This window comes from Pollachius pollachius (assembly GCF_949987615.1).
Source record: "Pollachius pollachius genome assembly, chromosome: 20".
Taxonomy (NCBI): Eukaryota; Metazoa; Chordata; class Actinopteri; order Gadiformes; family Gadidae; genus Pollachius; species Pollachius pollachius.
In genome coordinates, this window is record NC_136953.1 from 3,573,602 (window position 1) to 3,589,598 (window position 15,997).

The 15,997-nt window shown below is 45.4% G+C and overlaps 1 protein-coding gene across 4 annotated transcripts in view; it reads left to right on the forward strand.

Moving 5' to 3' along the window:
• The window catches only part of pde5ab (phosphodiesterase 5A, cGMP-specific, b), a 56,583-nt gene that overhangs the window by 38,263 nt on the left and 2,323 nt on the right, over positions 1 to 15,997 (forward strand). For 3 of the 4 annotated variants that reach the window (XM_079758481.1, XM_079758482.1, XM_079758479.1), the window contains exons 11-21: positions 790 to 965; positions 1,584 to 1,643; positions 5,905 to 6,051; positions 9,190 to 9,315; positions 9,417 to 9,511; positions 10,335 to 10,422; positions 11,356 to 11,456; positions 12,213 to 12,290; positions 12,775 to 12,838; positions 15,092 to 15,166; positions 15,568 to 15,651. In XM_079758481.1, the coding sequence (XP_079614607.1) occupies positions 790 to 965; positions 1,584 to 1,643; positions 5,905 to 6,051; positions 9,190 to 9,315; positions 9,417 to 9,511; positions 10,335 to 10,422; positions 11,356 to 11,456; positions 12,213 to 12,290; positions 12,775 to 12,838; positions 15,092 to 15,166; positions 15,568 to 15,651 (1,094 nt within the window). The remainder of the gene's footprint in view (positions 1 to 789; positions 966 to 1,583; positions 1,644 to 5,904; positions 6,052 to 9,189; positions 9,316 to 9,416; positions 9,512 to 10,334; positions 10,423 to 11,355; positions 11,457 to 12,212; positions 12,291 to 12,774; positions 12,839 to 15,091; positions 15,167 to 15,567; positions 15,652 to 15,997) is intronic. The other variant, XM_079758480.1, reaches the window with a different exon arrangement.

The window sequence follows — 15,997 nt, forward strand, 5'->3', positions numbered from 1 at the left end:
CCACCCAGGGTTCCCTGGTGAGGGGGCCACATCACAACAGGAAGTGATTAGAATTAGCATTTCACTTCATTTATTGTTCATGTCTCGCTTCGTTCAAGGTGACAAAAAAAATTTGAATGAAAAAACCCAAGACTGTTTTGTTTCCCTAAAATCGTTTTGAATGATAGATTCAGCCCTCGAGCCAGATCTCTCTCTAGACAGCTACATGCACGGCTGACGGTAAGGATGCATATTATAGATGCCGGCCGGGGTTAGCAACAAGTAGCAATATGACCCACAGCAGTCTGTGGTGTGAATACCAAGTAGTTATCAGAGGGGGAAGAGATAAGCCATGTACCATGCTTACTATGCTACAGCTGTGTACGACCTGACCGTTTCCCAGTTCTGTCCGAAAATATCAGTTCATTTGAATTGAAGGACGATATTCCTTTCTCTTGCAACATCAACACAATTATTTTTGTTGTGCTATCAAACACTGTGTGACCCTATGTGGATGTGTTCTTTTGTCTGTCTGTGTGTATGTGTGTGTCTGTGTGTGTGTGTGCGTGTGTGTGTGTTTCCATGTGTGCCTTCACCTGTGTGTGTTTCTATGTGTGCATTCATCTGTGTGTGTGTGCGTGTGTGTTTCAATGTTTACATTTGTGTGTGTTTTCGTGTGTGTGTGTTTCTATGTGTGCATTCATTTGTGTGTGTATGTGTGTGTGTTTCTATGTGTGCATTCATTTGTGTGTGTGTGTGTGTGTGTGTGTGTGTGTGTGTGTGTGTGCGCGCGCACGTGCACTCGGGTAGGCGTGTGCCAGCTGGTGAACAAGATGGACGAGGCAACGGGCGGCGTGAAGGCGTTCAACCGCAACGACGAGCAGTTCCTGGAGGCCTTCGCCATCTTCTGCGGCCTGGGCATCCAGAACACCCAGATGTACGAGAGCGTGGAGCGGGCCATGGCCAAGCAGGAGGTCACCCTGGAGGTGGGCGCATGCACGCACGCACGCATGAGGCACACGCACACACTGGGCCAGGTGCATGTACACATGCAGGCTCAGATACGCACTCATGGCGTGCACACAGACAACACACGCAAAAACGCACACTTGGCCAGGCCCATGCACACATGCAGGCCACCATCACACACACACACACAAACACACTCATGCACGCACACCCTATACCCAGCCTACACACTAGCCCACCCACAAAGTCCATCAGGGGAAGCTTCTCTTCCTCTGTGTTGTTAAGAGTCTCAGTAGTGAGCAGGGGGTCTTGAAGGGAGGTCCATGGAGACATGCTCGTTCTCTGTCTCTCTCTCGCTCTCTCTCTGTCACCAAACTATACTTAAATCATTCTGTCCATTACAAACCATCAGCCAATCAATTTCACTGATGAGGTTATCAGAAAAGGAGTGCAATTGGAGTGTGTGTTTGTGTGTGTGTGTGTGTGTGTGTGTGCTTGCTGACATCAGTTTGTTGGATCAAAATCCGGCATTGTTTAGTTTATTTGCTTTTAAGCAAATTTCTTTGGTTACCAGACGGAGTGATGTTAATGTCTGTGTGTGTGTGTGTGTGTGTGTGTGTATGTGTGTGTTCCAGGTCCTATCATACCACGCTTCGGCCGCAGAGGAAGAAACTCGGCTTCTCCAGGTAACAGCGGTAATTAACCTTTTATTTAATTAACACACACACACACACACACACACACACACACACACACACACACACACACACACACACACACACACACACACACACACACACACGCTCCATACAAAGAAAAAAAAGTTTAAAAACGTTTTTGGACAAAATGAGATGTATATATTTAGCATTTTTGATATTAAATTCTTACAGAATATTCATAAAGTCTTCACTCTAATAACAGCAATGTGCAGCCACGATATCTTAATCACCCTCATCGTATAGTGTTATACACTGCTATGCTTCTATTACAATTCTTTCCAGAACACATCTCTAAATGGGTGGGGACATAATGCGCTCATCTGTACTCAACATGCAGCAAGCTGACAGTCAACCATGAGCTCATTCAATGCACTAGCTTAAATACACACAGGTACCTCCACATATGAACAGAGACACACCCACACACACACACACACACACACACACTGACAGATGTCCTGCCTGAGGGTCAATGAGCGTGTGAGTGTTTGAAGAAGAGATTGGAGATGATGTAAGTTGACACCCAGCGCTGAATCAGCAAAAAAAAAAAAGTTTAGCCATTCTCTATGATCCACACGCACACATATCACACACATGCATACACACACACACACACACACACACACACACACACACACACACACACACACACACACACACACACACACACACACCTCACACACACACACACACAGACTTACTTACAGACACATGCTTTCTGTGTGTAAAGTAAAGCCAAACACCCAGCCATTCTATATAATCAACATCTCCTGCTCTCTATTTCTCTCTCTCCTTTGCTCTCTCTCGCACTGGCTCTCTTTGCTCTCACTCTCTCTCGCTCTCTCTCTCTCTCTCTCTCTCTCTCTCTCTCTCTCTCTCTCTCTCTCTCTCTCTCTCTCGCTATCGCTCTCTCATCCTCGATCTCTCTCTGATTGCCCCTCTCCTCTCCCTGTCTCTAACGTTCTCTCTTTCATTGTCCCTGAGTGTAATGCCTTTGTTTGGCTCCTGCTTCAACAGAGTCTCTATAATTGGGAGGTTCTGACAGCACTTCACTGTGATTTGTTTTTTATTTCTGAGCACAGCATTTGAAAGCAGAATCCAACGCCAAAGAGAGAAAAAGGGATCGGCACGGTGACCTAATAACTGTTCGCTTTAATTATTCATTTTTCTTATATATTTAACTACTTCATATTTGTTACCATGGCAACCCGTCTCCATTTTAGTCGACCTAATTACACCTTTTGCTCTTTTCTTACACTTTGAAGAGCGAGAAGATTATCTATTGCTAAATACACAGGGGGGAGGGGAACTATGTCAAATGACAACACTCCTTTGCTTAAAATATGTTTTGTTCATTTTGACCAAAATAACGTCAAATTTTAAAATGACACAAATACCCTTGATGAGCATGCTGTGGCTCACTTTTATTGTCATGAATGTAATATCACACATTATAAATTACATTCCATACTTAACACATGACAATCTAAACAATATATCCAGTTCACAGTGTTCATGTTGCTTACTTTGTGTTGGCTTACTAAACTGGATTTGATGTGCTATTCACATGAATTAATAAATTCTCATTGCCACGCATAACATGAGAGTCTGTGTCGGTGAAGTCATGCGCGCTGACCGAGTTAGAGAGTGTGGTTTGTGGGCCAGACGGCGGTGAGATGGCCCACATCTCCCCGCTGTCGGGCACCTGACCCTGGCCGAGAGCTCTTGAATGAGCCCCTCATTACGGGCTCATCATTAGACAGTGTGTGTATGTGCGTGTGCATTATCATTGTGCGTCCAGAAGGGGAGCTCACTGGGTTAGCGTCTGCTTTCCGCTAGCTGCTTTCAGTGACTTGCAGTTCTAGTAGCCTAGCAAGATCTCCAATGAGTTCAGTACAACAAACACGTTAGCAGTTTGTCTACACACATTACTCAGGCCTGCATTAACCTGCCATTGGGCCCTGGGGCTGAGAGGTTTCGTAGGCCCCCTGAGAGGGGAACTTACAATAAAGAAGTGTAAATTATTTTCCGACATTTTTCCGTTGTCGACGGGGGGGGCGGTTAGACGACTGTGGCCTTGGTGTCAAGTGGCCACTGGCCCCAGCCGCCTTTTTTCTTGGCTCATGATAGGCCTCTGATCTTTGTAAGCCCCAAACAAAAATTCACATTGTCTTGGGCCTACGCCGATCGGGGGGCCTATCTATGCCAGTTTAAAAACAATAAAATAAAGAAATGACTGCAGCTTATGATAGGCCCCGTGATCGTCCTAGGCCCTGGGGCTTCAGCCCAGGTAAGCCCGTGCATTAAGGCGGCCTTCGCTGGAAATAATGCAGAATTGGAACTGGAACTTGTTTTGAAAAAACAAGAATTCGGTTGAACACTTTGGAAATGTTTTGAGAGTAATTTAAGGTGTATTCCCCTGACATGAGCTGGAGCTAAGCTACTGCAACTTCAGTTGACTAAGGTCAATGGAAGCGGCTAACCAAAAGCTAATGCTAACCCAGCCATCCCCCCTTCTGGATGCACAGTGATCAATTTGGGTAAGACCAGCAAAGGCCAATTTGCAGGTACCTCAATGATTTCCCTTAATATGTCTATCCTTAGAGTCCCTAGACTATTGTTATTGATATAGTATGGGGGTATTTTTTTGGATTTTTAGGTTATTATTATCCTTATTGTTGACGTAATTATTAGTAGTAGTTGTAGAACTAATACTATTCACTTATTCATTAATAAATAAAGGCTATTATTATTATTATTTATAATGTTAATCTAATTCTTATGATTCCTATTAAATTACCAATTATAATATTGCATTTTCCTTGATTGGAAACAAACATTGTACCCTTAAGTCAGGATACTGAAAAGGAAATGGTGTACAGCCAGTGTTACTAGGGCGTGCCATACTTCTGATTACATTTGCCCCCTGACACTGGCCAAAATTGATGGGAGCTTAAGGTAAATCCTATCACTGAATTACAATGTCTCTCAGCCAATATTTCTCCCTCTCTCTCTTTATCGCTCACTTAACCTCTCTCACTGGCTCTTACCGGCATTCTCTCTCCCTCTCTCACACTCTCCCCACTCTCACTCATACTCTCTCTATCTGCGTCTTGCACTATGCATATCTCTCTCTCTCTCCACTCTCTCTCCTCCTCGTTTTCTCTATTTCCTTCCCTACTCCCTATCTCTCCCTAATGTAGATTTTTTTTTCTCTCTCTCTCTCTCTCTCTCTCTCTCTCTCTCTCTCTCTCTCTCTCTCTCTCTCTCTCTCTCTCTCTCTCTCATTCTCTCTCTCTCTCTCTCTCTCTCTCTCTCTCTCTCTCTCTCTGTATTGAACAGTCTGAGTCTGGACTCAGTGATGGAGGATAAATAGATAACGGTCACAGGGTCAGCGCAGTGACAGAGTGTGTGCGTGTGTGTGTCTTGCTATGTATGGATTCACACATGCTTACAGTACTGTCTGTGTGTAACTTATGCATAGGTATACTTAAGTACTCACATTTTTGTGTGTGTGTGTGTGTGTGTGTGTGTGTGTGTGTGTGTGTGTGTGTGTGTGTGTGTGTGTGTGTGTGTGTGTGTGTGTGTGTGTGTGTGTAATGACAACATTACAGAACCTGGAATGTAAAACAGGCCAGACACAGACCAGGGACAGCAGAGCCAGAGTCACACATCTATAAAGAATTGTATAACAAAAAGATACACAAAAACCCATTTCAATCGCACACGGACGGTACAAATTCACTGTAAGATGTCAGCAGTCAGAGGAGAGGAAACAGACTCTACCGGGAGAGAATAAGTTCTCCCTCGCCATACGTTTGTTAGTCTGCTCTGTGCTCTGCCTGCTCCATGCCCGGCTAGCCGAGTGTGGATCAGTAGGTGTTGGTCATTACTGTGCTCTGTTGATACCTGCTAGGAGGATCTCTGCTCACTGATTGCAGTCCCTCATGAAGGGGAAGTCGTATATTTTATGATGTTCTCCACTGACCATATAAATATTGAAATGCTTTAATCGGCGTGTGTGTGAGTTTGTTTGTGTCTGTGTGTATGTGTGTGTGTGTGTGTGTGTGTGTCTGTGTGTGTGTGTTTGTGTCTTTCTGTCAGTGTATTCATGTGTGAGTGTGTTTGTGTGTGTGTGTTTATATTGATGTGTGTGTTTTTCTGTGTACTCATGTCTGTATATTTGTGTGTGTGTGTGTGTGTGTGTGTGTGTGTGTGTGTGTGTGTGTGTGTGTAGGCCGCGACGGTGCCCTCAGCCCAGACCCTGCATATTATGGACTTCAGCTTCAGCGACTTTGAGCTGTCCGACATGGAGACGACCCTGGCAACCATCCGCATGTTCATAGACCTCAACCTGGTGCACAACTACCAGATGAAGTACACGGTGAGAGAGACATCCAGACACAGAGAGAGAGAAAGAGAGAGAGAGAGAGTGTATGTTCATAGACCTCAACCTGGTGCACAACTACCAGATGAAGTACACGGTGAGAGAGACACCCAGACACAGAGAGAGAGAAAGAGAGAGAGAGTGAGAGTGTATGTTCATAGACCTCAACCTGGTGCACAACTACCAGATGAAGTACACGGTGAGAGAGACACCCAGACACAGAGAGTGAGAAAGAGAGAGAGAGAGAGAGAGAGAGTGTATGTTCATAGACCTCAACCTGGTGCACAACTACCAGATGAAGTACACGGTGAGAGAGACACCCAGACACAGAGAGCGAGAAAGAGAGAGAGAGAGAGTGTATGTTCATAGACCTCAACCTGGTGCACAACTACCAAATGAAGTACACGGTGAGAGAGACACCCAGACACAGAGAGAGAGAAAGAGAGAGAGAGAGAGAGTGTATGTTCATAGACCTCAACCTGGTGGATAATTACCAGATGAAGAAAGACACCCAGACATGCTGGGAGATAGAGGGAGAAAGTTACGTGCAAAAACAACAACATTCATCATACAAACATTATGCAAACAAACAAACAACACATGCAAATAGTGCAATAATGCTTAATAGTTAGCATGCTGTGTTTATTATCTTATTAATTGTATATGCATATTTTTTTCATATGTCTCTTGTAATCTTGTACACTACACTGGATTTGATGTGATATTCACATGAATTAATCAAATGGGGCTGGTTCCTTCTAACTATCAACATCCAAAAGAGAACTTTTAAATTCTGGAGCCAGAGTGTGCTGGGAGAAACACTGGTACTTCCTGCCGGTACTATATTGATCAATTAGGGTATTTGGATCAATGAAAAACCATTAATAAAAGCAATAAATATATTGGAATGCTACATATCAATCAACAGAGATTTTGAATTCGCTCCCTACTTAACAATGTAAAAAACACCATTAAAAAGGAATATATTAACACAATACATGCTGAGTGCCAATAAACTGGCAGTTGAAACCAGTTGTCATAGAAACCAATGGTTGGATCGAAATAAACATATCTAAAAGTAAATGATACAGGTTTCAGGTTTAAACCAGCTTCATCTGTAGTCTTTATCTCAAGTACATTGTCCTGCGTGTTAAGACGGTGGAAACATGTCTCGATTTGTGAGAGATTTGAAGAGAGATTTAAAGCGTTTGTGTAAACAAGGCCATAGAGAGACGAGAGAGGGGGGGGACGAGAGACACAGGGTTAGAGACGGAGAGAGGGAGTTAGAGGGCGGGAGGAAGAGAGAGGGGAACGGACACTCATGCAGTCCTCAGACACACACACACACACACAAACATCTAGTTTCAGGGTAGTTCTGTAATGGATCCCATGTCCATTGGGAGAGTGTCTGTTATGTAACCAAAGAATCCCGAACATCTTCTCAGAGTTTAGAGCAGCCCTCGGGTAAAGTTGTCATTGCTTTCAAAATCAAACAAAGTTTTCAACATAGTTTCATAGTCCCTGCACGAACAGAGAGAGACCATAGCCACTGCAGTTTCTAGACAAACATTGACTGAATAAATGATGAAACTATACTTTAACGAGGTTCTCCACAAGCTGTGGAGATGTGTCGCGTTGTGTTGTGTCTTTCATCAACTTGTGTAGGGGTTAAGTCAAGATATGCTTGTCATAAATCGCTCTTTTCTGCTGTTGCTTTTGTTAACGGGTTAGGGGTTAACCGCGAGACCATTACCCATACTTCTAAAGATAGACTAAAAAATTGCTTGCAGAAAGGGACTTTAACAACCAACTTTAAGAGCAAGATTTCAAGCAGAGACACGGAGAGAGGGCTTTGTGTACGGGCTTTAGGAAGGAAGCAGACTGATGTGAGGAACGGTTACTGCGAGTGTGTACCGTGTAGCACATTACAGCCTTGAGAAACCAGTGCGGGTTGTGCTTGTGCACGTGTGTCCACGTGCAACTTGCAAGTGCTTATGTGTATTTCTATTTTATGTTGTGCGGTTTCAGGTTTCAGCCGTCTTTTAAGCAAGTAGTTTGTGGCTGATTTGAATCTGTAACAAGACGCACACTTTCTCTCTTGAACATCAAACCGCGCATCAAAAGCCAAAGCTAACACACACTTACCCTCTGTGTTACCCGCCACCCGCCAACCCCTCCCCATGCATACACTCTCACACTCTCACACTCACACACACATACACGCACACACATGGACATCGTGGGTTTGCTGGTTCTGTGGTAGCCCTGAGGTCTTCCATGATGGGAAGACATCCTGCTCTACATTGAGTGTTCTGGTAGAGAGAGGTAGAGAGAGACAGGGAGAGAGAGGTAGAGAGATACAGCGAGAGAGAGGTAGAGAGAGAGAGGTAGAGAGAGACAGGGAGAGAGGTAGAGAGACAGGGAGAGAGAGGTAGAGAGAGACAGGTGGAAAGAAACAGGGAGAGAGAGGTAGAGGGAGGTAGAAAGAGACAGGGAGAGAATGGTAGAGGAGACAGGGAGAGAGAGGTAGAGAGAGACAGGGAGAGAGGTAGAGAGGGACGGGGAGAGAGAGGTAGAGAGAGAAAGGGAAAGAGGGGTAGTGAGGGACAGGGTTAAAGCGGTAGAGATAAACAGGGTGAGAGAGGTAGAGAGAGACAGGGAGAGAGAGGCAGAGAGAGACAGGGAGAGAAAAAGACAAATGGACCTTCATAAAGACACACATTGATTCGGGGGATGAGGGAGGTGAGGTGGGGGTCTGACTGAAGATAAATGTTGGAATTCGAGGGACGGCTGCCCACCCAGAGAGAACGATGTAGTCTGTCAGTTGGAAAATAGCAAATGTCAAATAATTTGCCCCTAAGACCGTAGGGAATGCTGATGACGGATGAGAATGGAGGGGGCGTAGCTATGACCTATAAGCCCCATGGTCGTAGAATACTCATGGAGAATACTATGTTTCTCTTTTATTCTCACTTGTTTTGAAGGTTGAACCACTCTCACTCTCTCTCTCAATCTACACGGCCAGATTCTTTCTCTCTTTCTACTTCCTCCATTAGCTAACCCTTCGTTTGCTTCTTTTTCAACCCCGGCTCTAACTCTGCCCTCCCTCCCTGCCCCCTCCTGCCCACCCCTCAGAGTCTATGCCACTGGATCATGAGTGTGAAGAAGAACTACCGGCGGAATGTGGTCTACCACAACTGGCGGCACGCCTTCAACACGGCACAGTGCATGTTCGCCGTGCTCAAGTCCGGACGCCTGCAGGTAAGGGGGTGTTAGCTCGCGTGTTAGCGCAAATGGCTTCCCAGCGACCTCAGTGGCCCTCCCACCCCCTCTCACGCACCTCCCCCCCCTGTCCCCTCCAGAACAACATGAGGGACCTGGAGATGCTGGCTTTGATGATCGCCGCGCTCAGCCATGACCTGGACCACCGAGGAGTCAACAACTCCTACATACAGAGGTAGGGAGGGAGGGGGGAGGGAGGGAGGGAGGGAGAGAGGGAGGGGGGAGGTAGGGAGGGAGGGGGGAGAGAGGGAGGGAGGGGGGAGGAGGGGGGAGAGAGGGAGGGAGGGAGAGAGGGAGGGGGGGGGAGGGGGGAGGAGGGGGGAGGGAGAGAGGGAGGGGGGAGGGAGGGGGGGAGGGAGAGAGGGAGGGGGAGAGAGGGAGGGAGGGAGGGAGGCGGGAGGGAGGGAGGGAGCGAGGGAGGGGGGGGGAGGGAGGGAGGGAGGGAGAGAGGGAGGGAGGAGGGAGAGAGGGAGGCAGGGGGAGGAGAAGTGGAGGGATGGATCATTAATTGATTAATAGTATTTGAGGGATGAAATTGGATAGAAGCATGAATGAAGGGCTGGCTGGCTGGAGGGAGGAAGGGGTGTATGATGTGGGATGGATGAGTGACAGAGAGAAGAGTTGAACGGGTGAATACATAAAACAAAAAGGCTGGATAAGTAGATGGCTGGAAAAGCAAATTGAACGGAATGAAAAACGGGTTGATGGATTTCTGGATGAATGGGCAAACATATGGTATGTGTATACACCTGTAGCTTGGCATGAGAATGGTACACGTGTGTGAGTGAACGTGTGATTGTGTGTGCATTTCTCAGTGTAAATAGTGTGGCTTTGCTGGCCGGTGGAGACATGTCACATATATTTAGTGTGGTACTGAGTAGTGGTGGCATGTGTATATATACACACAGGTCCCTTGCTGAGTGTGTGTGTGTGTGTGTGTGTGTGTGTGTGTGTGTGTGTGTGTGTGTGTGTGTGTGTGTGTGTGTGTGTGTGTGCAGGAGTGCCCACCCCCTGGCTCACCTCTACTGCCACTCCACCATGGAGCACCATCACTTTGACCAATGTCTGATGATCCTGAACAGTCCAGTAAGCACACACACATACACAGACACACACACTGAAAACCTACACAAACACACACAGAATGAAAACACACAAACACATACAGAACACACACGCACTAAAAGCACAGCACATAAAGACATACCAGACACAGATGAATTGCACGCACACACACATTGGAAACGTACACAAACTCACACCGAACAAAAACACAGCCACACACTAAAACCCAGCACACAAAGATGTGTGCATACAGATGAATTGTGCACACACGCATAGACATACACACACGCACACATATACACACACAAATATATATATATATATATATATATATATATATATATATATAACACACAGACACACACAAACACTGCTGCTGGTCTATTGCAGAGCTCTCCAGATAACATGGGAGTGGAGTGGACAATAAAACAGAGGTATACTCCAGGCCATCACCATCTTTATGACTACACTGGAGATAACAGTTACTGGGAACCATTGGACTGGAGACATACAGACACACACACACACACACACACACACACACACACACAGACACACACACACACACACACACACACACACACACACACACACACACACACACACACACACACACACACACACACACACACACACAGGCATGGCGATGGGGTTTGCATTACTGAGGCCCTGTTCCATAAATGCATGTGTAAATGTATACGTGTCACCCCGACTTTAAACCGTAATCTATTTCTCTCTCTCTCTCTCTCTCTCTCTCTCTCTCTCTCTCTCTCTCTCTCTCTCTCTCTCTCTCTCTCTCTCTCTCACTCTCTCTCTCTCATCCTTCCTCGCTCACCCACCCTCACTCTTACTTCCTCTCCTTTCCTCTCTAACTCATCATCCCCTCTGTATCTCATTCCATCCTCTTCCCCCGCCTTTGCATATCCCTCTCTTCCTGCCCGTCTCCTCTCCCAGGGGAACCAGATCCTGAGCGGCCTGTCCCTGGAGGAGTACAAGGCCACTCTGAAGATGATTGAGAGGGCTATTCTGGCCACCGATCTGGCTGTGTACATGAAGTAGGTGACCCTACCTGTCACACCCAGCTGGAAGTTTCTCCTCTCTCTCTCTCTCTCTCTCTCTCTCTCTCTCTCTGTCTCTCACTCTCTCTCTCGCTCTCTCTCTAAACACACCACACCACACGCTGTATCTTTCCGAGGGAAGAGGTGTGTGTGAGGGGGTGAGGAGGAGAGAGAGAGGGAGAGATAGAGGGAGGGAGGTTGAGTAAGAGATACTAGGAAATAGGGAGAGATAGAGAAGATGGGAGAGAAACAGAGTCAGAGAGAGACTAGTAATAGAGGGAGAGAGAGTGGGGTTGGGTAAAGATGTGGTATCAGGGGGTTGGTGACTTGTGGGAAGGATGACAGGAGTAATTTTGGCGGCGTAGCCACTCAAAGCTAGATGGGGAGAATTCAAACCCAGAGAGCTGGAGGTGGCATTTGCTTGTGCTGGCAGCGAAGCACCTGGCTATGTAGCCGCTAATAACATGAAGCAAATAGTGACAGTGCTGGCTGATGTCTGCAAAGCACATGAGAACGGGTATGAATGAATACTAAGAGTAAACTAAGAATAAATGAATACATAAAAAACACGATGAACTGGGGAAAAAGTCATTGAATTGTTTTGCTCACATAACAGAATCCATTATTTGGTTTTGACTTTACTCCGGTTTAACTGGTATTTTAATGATTGGTGTGTGTGTGTGTGTGTGTGTGTGTGTGTGTGTGTGTGTGTGTGTGTGTGTGTGCGGCGCGTGCATGCGTGTGTGTCACCAGGAGGAGAGGGGAATTCTTTGAGCTGACAAAGAACAGTCAGTTTGTTTGGGAGGACGAGGACCACAGAGACCTGCTGAGGTGAGCCACACACACACACACACACACACACACACACACACACACACACACACACACACACACACACACACACACACACACACACGCGCGCATGCACACACACATAAGCATTCAAACACACACATGCACAAGTATCTAATGACAACCTCATGTTTAGCTGAAAATATTTATATTTAAATTAAGAACTTATTATTATTATTATTATTATTATTATTATTATAAATTGATTAACTGTTTGTTTTAGGACTTCATCCCATGATAAGTTACATGAAAAAAGTTATACTTGTGATATAAGGTAACCGCACAATGTGTATGGATATGATTATGTATCTATGAGTCTTAACTGCATTCTCTTAAAACAGACAATAATTTACTTGTACCGGTTGCTCAACCAACCGACACATACCACAGTACTTCCAAAGGCAAGGTGGAGAGACAAACTAAGTGCCCCGGCGCTGTGTGCTGGTTTGGATCCCCCCTACAGGTCAATGCTGATGACTGCGTGTGACATCTCCGCCATCACCAAGCCCTGGCCCGTGCAGAAGAGGGTAGGAAGAGGAAACGCACTCGTATTTTGAGTACTTTAGTGTCACAGTTGGCAGTGGTCCCTTTCTATCAAGCCTTACATGTTTTACAGCCTCTGTTATTTACATTTGTATTTACATTTAGGGCATTTAGCAGACGCTTTTATCCAAAGCGTCTTACAATAAGTACATTTGTCAGAAGAAGGTGAAACAATATATCGCTGTCAGTACAGTAAGGATGTTCATAAAACGTGCAAAGCACGAACAATCGCTAGGTTAACCCATTCCCAGTGTACATCAAAGATAGCCAGGATAAGATGCTACACAACTAAGTTGTGTCTTATAAGTCGCTAAGTATAAAGGCGACAGAGGAAATGTACATTTACAATAGGAATGTTTTAGACCACTTAATTTACTTTTTAGGGCCGGTCTTCAGTACACCAGCGGTTTCTCTATGTGTTTTTGTTTCAGAAGGTTTCCATTATGTGATGTGTTGTACATTGTGGCCTTTTGCATAAAAGGAAACTTTATTGTGTAACTGTAGACTACACTCACTCATATAACACGTCACCCTGTATCTTCCCTCGTCTGTCTCTTTTCCTTGCCTCATCTAGCATCGCCTTGCATCTCTCTCCGTCTCTCTCTCTCTCTCTCTCTCTCTCTCTCTCTCTCTCTCTAGCTCTCTCTCTTTTCATCCCTCTCTATCTCTCTTCATCCCTCTCTTTTGTATTCTCCTTGCCTCTCTCTATCACTCCTTTTATTTTCATATTTATTTTCTTTATTCACCTTGCCTCTCTCTCTCGCTCTCTCTGTCTCTCTCTCTTTCTCTCCAGCTCTCTCTCCATCTGTTCCCCACTGTCATGCTGTTTCTTCTGTCTTGCGTGCAGTTCTTCCCCAGACACCCATTGTTATCCTCTCCTGACCTAATGAGGACCTCCCAACCCGGCGCACAGTGTGCTGGGACAGCCACGCTCTGTGTGTGTGTGTGTGTGTGTGTGTGTGTGTGTGTGTGTGTGTGTGTGTGTGTGTGTGTGTGTGTGTGTGTGTGTGTGTGTGTGTGTGTGTGTGTGTGTGTGTTGATCACCGAGTGCTCATTATAATTCAAACAGCTGTGCCCCACGGTCCTCAGATGACACCTTCTAGAACAAAGCCCAAACGCACACACACACACACACACTCACACACACACACACACTCACAGAAACACGCGCACACACACACACACACACACACACACACACACACACGCGCCAAAAAACACAGCCCTACATGACTGCAACCAACCCTGTTGAGACTGTTATCTCCCTCTCTCTCGTCGTCTCCTCCTCTCCCCTCATTTTCCATCCCTCTCTCTTCTCTCTCCCTGTCTGCTGTGCTTCCTGCTGTGCTTCAGTCGTTGATTACACATTGCCAATCAACGAGCCATCTACAGGTGGTCTGGAGTGAACACACACACACACACACACACACACACACACACACACACACACACACACACACACACACACACACACACACACACACACACACACACTCTCTTAACCTGATGCTGATTGGCCCTCCTCACAGCAGTAGGTCACATTTTATTCGCAGGCTGAGACCATTAGCTTAGCTATTAACTTGGCGGGGGCCGCTCCAGTTCCGACTGGTTCATATCTTTTTCACATCTCTGTTTCCTAAGTTTCCTTTTTAAAGCTGTGTTCCGTGTGTTTTTTTCCTTCGCTCTCTTTCATTTTCGTTGTTGATTTTCGATGGATTCCACACCTCTGACTCACTCTGTCTCGCTCGCTTCCCTGTCTTTTGTCTTTTATTCATTTCCCCCCTCTCCCTCTTTGTCCCCTCTCTCCTCTCCACCCCCCCATCCCAGAGTCACCTGTGTTTTGGTCACTTTGCTGCCTTACTCCCACTGCTTTCTCCTTCCTGTCCTCTGGTATCATTTGTCTTGTAACGTCTCTTGATGGTCCCTCCCTGTGTTCAGAGAGCAAGAGTAACTGTCAAAATAACCGAGACTTCCTTCCTTCCTTCCTTCCAGACGTTACGTACAGAACAGGAATTTGTTTAATGTGTTTTTCCCCCTCTTAAGATAACAACAATCACTATATCAGTTGAACCTTTTCTATTGTATTCTTCAGAGTGACCGCTAGCTGGCCACTGTTCAAAATAGGGTTAGATGATCTTGTTTTTTGTGAACAAATCCATCGCACATATTGGGTCGGTCAGTGGTCTGCGTGGGAATCGTGTACTGAGATTGACCTTTCCTCCTCTACGTTTTTACAGATCGCTGAGCTGGTGGCCACAGAGTTCTTCGAGCAGGGAGATAAGGAGAGAGAGGAGCTCAACATCGAACCCATTGTATGTCTAACATATTCCACCTTCCCAGAATGTTCCATGGGATTCAGATTCAGAGTTTAAATTATTATATCTTATCATACAAGTACATCCTACAAGTTGGCTCCTGATCCCATTTGCTCTCCACTGTTACATTCTACTATCATGCTTTAGTATGCAGATATTGGAATGAACACAATGTCACGGCTAACATTGGTATTTATTCATTCCATTAGCACCGAAATGTTACATGTTATGTCCCATTCTGTTTATACAATGGTTAATACGTCATACAAAGTTTTGGGCATTTAGCATATCGAATCATGGAAAGATCACGGCCATAGAGCCACGAAGTGTCAGGAACATCTGAGCAGTTTGATCTAATTTCACCCTTTCTTCGTTCTTCCTACTGCTGCTGCTCTCAGGACCTGATGAACCGTGAGAAGAGAGATAAGATCCCCAGCATGCAGGTTTCCTTCATAGACGCTATCTGCACGCAGTTGTACGAGGTATGCCGGTGTTGTTTTCCACGGACACATTTTATCATTACGATGTCACTTGAAATGCAGTGATGAGTGATGTCACTTGAAATACAGTGATGAGTTTTTTCACTTGGAATAGCGTGATGAGTGATGTCACTTGGAATACTAACGATTGAATGTGATTACCCTTCCGTCATTTGGAGCCAAGCAGAAACATCATATTCATAACCATTGTTTTCGGCCCTTAAAGTTTACTTTTGCAGTGTTGGGCTACTCTTTAATAATAAAAAATAATTATACAAATGATATTTTGATAATTATATATATTAAATAATAATACTACATGATTAATTTATTTCAAGTTAACAACAGT